Source organism: Nannospalax galili, unplaced genomic scaffold, assembly GCF_000622305.1.
Source record: "Nannospalax galili isolate Female #2095 unplaced genomic scaffold, S.galili_v1.0 scaffold567, whole genome shotgun sequence".
NCBI classification, from domain to species: Eukaryota; Metazoa; Chordata; class Mammalia; order Rodentia; family Spalacidae; genus Nannospalax; species Nannospalax galili.
This window is the reverse complement of record NW_008357638.1, coordinates 2,389,005-2,392,377: the sequence shown is the minus strand read 5'-3', so window position 1 is coordinate 2,392,377 and position 3,373 is coordinate 2,389,005. Positions and strand designations below refer to the sequence as shown.

The 3,373-nt window shown below is 34.3% G+C and overlaps 1 protein-coding gene across 3 annotated transcripts in view; it reads left to right on the top strand.

Annotated features, from left to right (window-relative positions):
- Wdr7 (WD repeat domain 7) overlaps positions 1-3,373 on the top strand; it is a 359,330-nt gene that overhangs the window by 120,338 nt on the left and 235,619 nt on the right. For all 3 annotated transcript variants that reach the window (XM_008855378.2, XM_008855377.2, XM_008855376.2), the window contains one exon: positions 1,636-1,759. In XM_008855378.2, coding sequence (XP_008853600.1) covers positions 1,636-1,759 — 124 coding nt within the window. The remainder of the gene's footprint in view (positions 1-1,635; positions 1,760-3,373) is intronic.

Below are 3,373 nucleotides of genomic sequence, written 5' to 3'. Positions count from 1 at the left end.
CCCCAGGATCATACTTTGAGTATAATTCCATCCATCAAATTCCAAGTGAACAAAGTCCAATAGAAGGTCCTGTTATACAGTAAAGCAAGAAACTCTGTGGAATTAGGAAAGTACTGGTTTGACTGGCAGTTCCAACAATTTTTACTTTGTGATCCTGGATCCTTTGCTCCCCCTATTTGGAACTCATTTTAAAAATACAGATCATCCGCCGGGTGTGGTGGTGCACGCCTTTAATCCCAGCACTTGGGAGGCAGAGGCAGGTGGATCTTTGTGAGTTTGAGGCCAGCCTGGTCTACATAGCAAGTTCCAGGATAGCTGGGGCTACAGGGAGACCCTGTCTCAAGGCAAAAAAAAAAAAAAAAAAAAAAAAAAAAAAAAATACAGATCATGTAGTTTTCATGAGAAAAAATATGCTACTAGGTGATTTTGCTATGTGAACAATGTAGAGTACTTAGGCACACTGCAATGGCCATGATATTACTGAAAAATAATATTTATTTTTAGATAATATGGGACCTCTGTCAAATATAGGGTGTATTGCTAACTGAAACACCATTATGTAGTAAATGACTTTAACATATTAACTTGTGCTGGTACAACTTTTCTCAGCCCCAAATAAAATTGAAGCACACTAAATTTTTCATAAATTTGTACTGAATAATATTTAATTCACTTCAGAAGTCAGTTAGAAATAACTCTTTAATTCCAACTTTTATTAAGATGCAGCTGAGTTATCCTTCGGGTATATAAATAGTTAATAAGCTAATTGGTACTTTGCTTGAAGATCGCCTAGCTTCTTTGGCCTCATGCCTGTGGCACTTCTGCTAAAGCGAAACTAAACTTATACAGCAAAATTAAAAAGTTGCATGGCGCATTGAAAGAAAAATTGATATGAATTTGAAAATTATTCCCTCTATAGCACTGGAAGAGGTTACACAGGAATATTTTTGCCCATTTTATTCATGTCTAAATATATATGAATCATGTGGATTTATACCTATTTCATTGTATAAAAGATCAATGCTTGAGGTAATGTTGATGTGATAAAATAAATAACAAATATTAAAAAGCCTTGGCAAAATGTAAATTTTAAATCATTTTATGAGACCACTGTCATATATCTGGCCTGTTGTTGACCAAACCATTGTTATTCAGTGAATGACTTTGACATATTTGCCTGTGCTGATCTCCCTTCACTTAGCTCCAGGCAGATTGTAGTATATAAATAAATTTACTAGCTGAGGTTAAATTTCTATAGGGTAAGAGGAAGAACAGTTTAATAATACTAACAATAACTTTTAACAATAGTAGTTACATGGACATTTAATATTTGAACATTATTAGAGTTTTGGAAAATGAAGTTTTGAGCATAAAGTTGATTAAATGAATAATTCTGTCCATTAGCTTTAAAATGTTTTTGAATGAAATTATCTTTGATCATGTTTCAGGTGCCAGTATATAATTAATTCTACCATAACTGCTTACTTCCTTATTTGATTAATAGTTTTTATCTTGTAAATAAACATGAGTTCTATGTTTTCTAGTTCTATGCCATTATGACCTTTATGATTTGTGAATATTCGTCTTACAACTGACTGCTGTCTATTTTCACAATTGTTTCTGTGATCTTGATAGGTCAGAGAGGCTGCACAGGCCCTGCTTCTAGCAGAGCTGAGAAGAATTGAGCAGGCAGGACGAAAAGAAGCCATTGATGCTTGGGCTCCTTACTTACCTCAGTATATGGACCACGTCATATCACGTAAGAGCTCTCATGCTTTTCCAAACATTTTGCAGGACTGTGTAAATGAGTACCAAACTGTCACATATTCATGCTCCTAGAGGTCAACAAAAGTGAGCCCTTTTCCTTAAACTGAGAAGAAGGGATCCTTAATTTGTCTCTTTTATTTGACTCTCTGTGGTTTATAGTTTAGTAATGAAAAAGAGCAAAAGATAACAAATATCAAAATATTCACTTATGATTTGACTTCTTATAAAATTAATTCCCAATTAAAAATCTACCCCCACCCTATTCCACACTGGCTTTTCTTCTGCTCATTGTTTTGTTGTGCCAGGTTAGCCCATATTGATCTTATGATATGAAATGCAAGTACAGGGTGAGATCCCTCAGCAGGTGACGTTGCAATGATGAGTCCATGAAAAGCAGAGATCTAGTAGAGTTCTACCAGTGTACTATGGGAAAATAGAAAATTGGCAAGGATTTGGACTGATGAGTCTTTCAAATTAGTATGATTTGAACAGATTGGGAAAATTGTTGAATTTTTTGGGATACTTTGTGCAGAATATAACTTTTATACTTCTGTTGTTGGGTTAAGTATCCATTGGAGAAAGTTACATTTGTTAGCACAATTTTTTTTCTTCTATGATAAAAAGTTTGTCCTCAGTGCATCACTTATTTGTTCTTCTAAAATATTAAAATTTTATTCTGATTTATTAATTATAAGATAGGTTCACTTTTTGACGTGAAGTCTTAATGAAACGTAAAAAAAATATTTTATTGTGAATTTGGCTTGGATTTTAGGTGAAGTTGTTTGAACAGACTTTAACCAATGTTGGTTGTCCATAGCAGTAAAAAGCTCATCTATACATTATACCAACATTACATGTGCATGGTAGACAGTGCATGCTGAGTTCAAGATGCAAAATGAAAATAGAGTTCAGAGCAGCAGATGACTGTTGGAGCTGGTCTGCCTTCAGCAGCTGTTTGCCAGTGCTGTCTCTGTGCTTAATTAGTCATGTATCATTGGGTACTTCACTTAAGTTTTATCAGCCTTTTCAGATAAAAATCAAGATACCAGGAAGACTTTATAGGATTATAGTGAGTATGCAATGAGTTAATCTTTGTTAAGTCCACAGATCAGTACCTACCCACTGTAAGCACTATCTATTTGTTAAGTAATTATTTTATATATGTATGATCATATATTGCACATATAACCAAAGTGTCAGGCAATAACAACTTTAGTTAAAATTTTTGTTTAAATACCTGGATAGTTACTGAGTTTTTTTTTTTTTTTAACCTTTTTAATCAAAAGAAATTCAGTTTAACAAAAATCCAACACAAAAACCCTAGGGACTCATCATATGCCAGAATTCCCCTCTATGTCCTGTCTACCATGATGTGAGCTGCTCTGTTCTCCCATGGCTGATTTGCCTCCCTGAAGCCAGGAGCTAAAATAAATCCACCACCCCCCTCCCCAAAGAAAAACAACCTTGGGCCTCTCGATATATACGCTCATTTTAAGATAGTGGGCTTAAATTTTTTTTTTTTGATTTAAAATAAAAATTTTAGGATTGAGGCTATAACTTACTGGTAGAGTGCTTGCCCACTTTGATCCCTAGCACTGTGAAACAA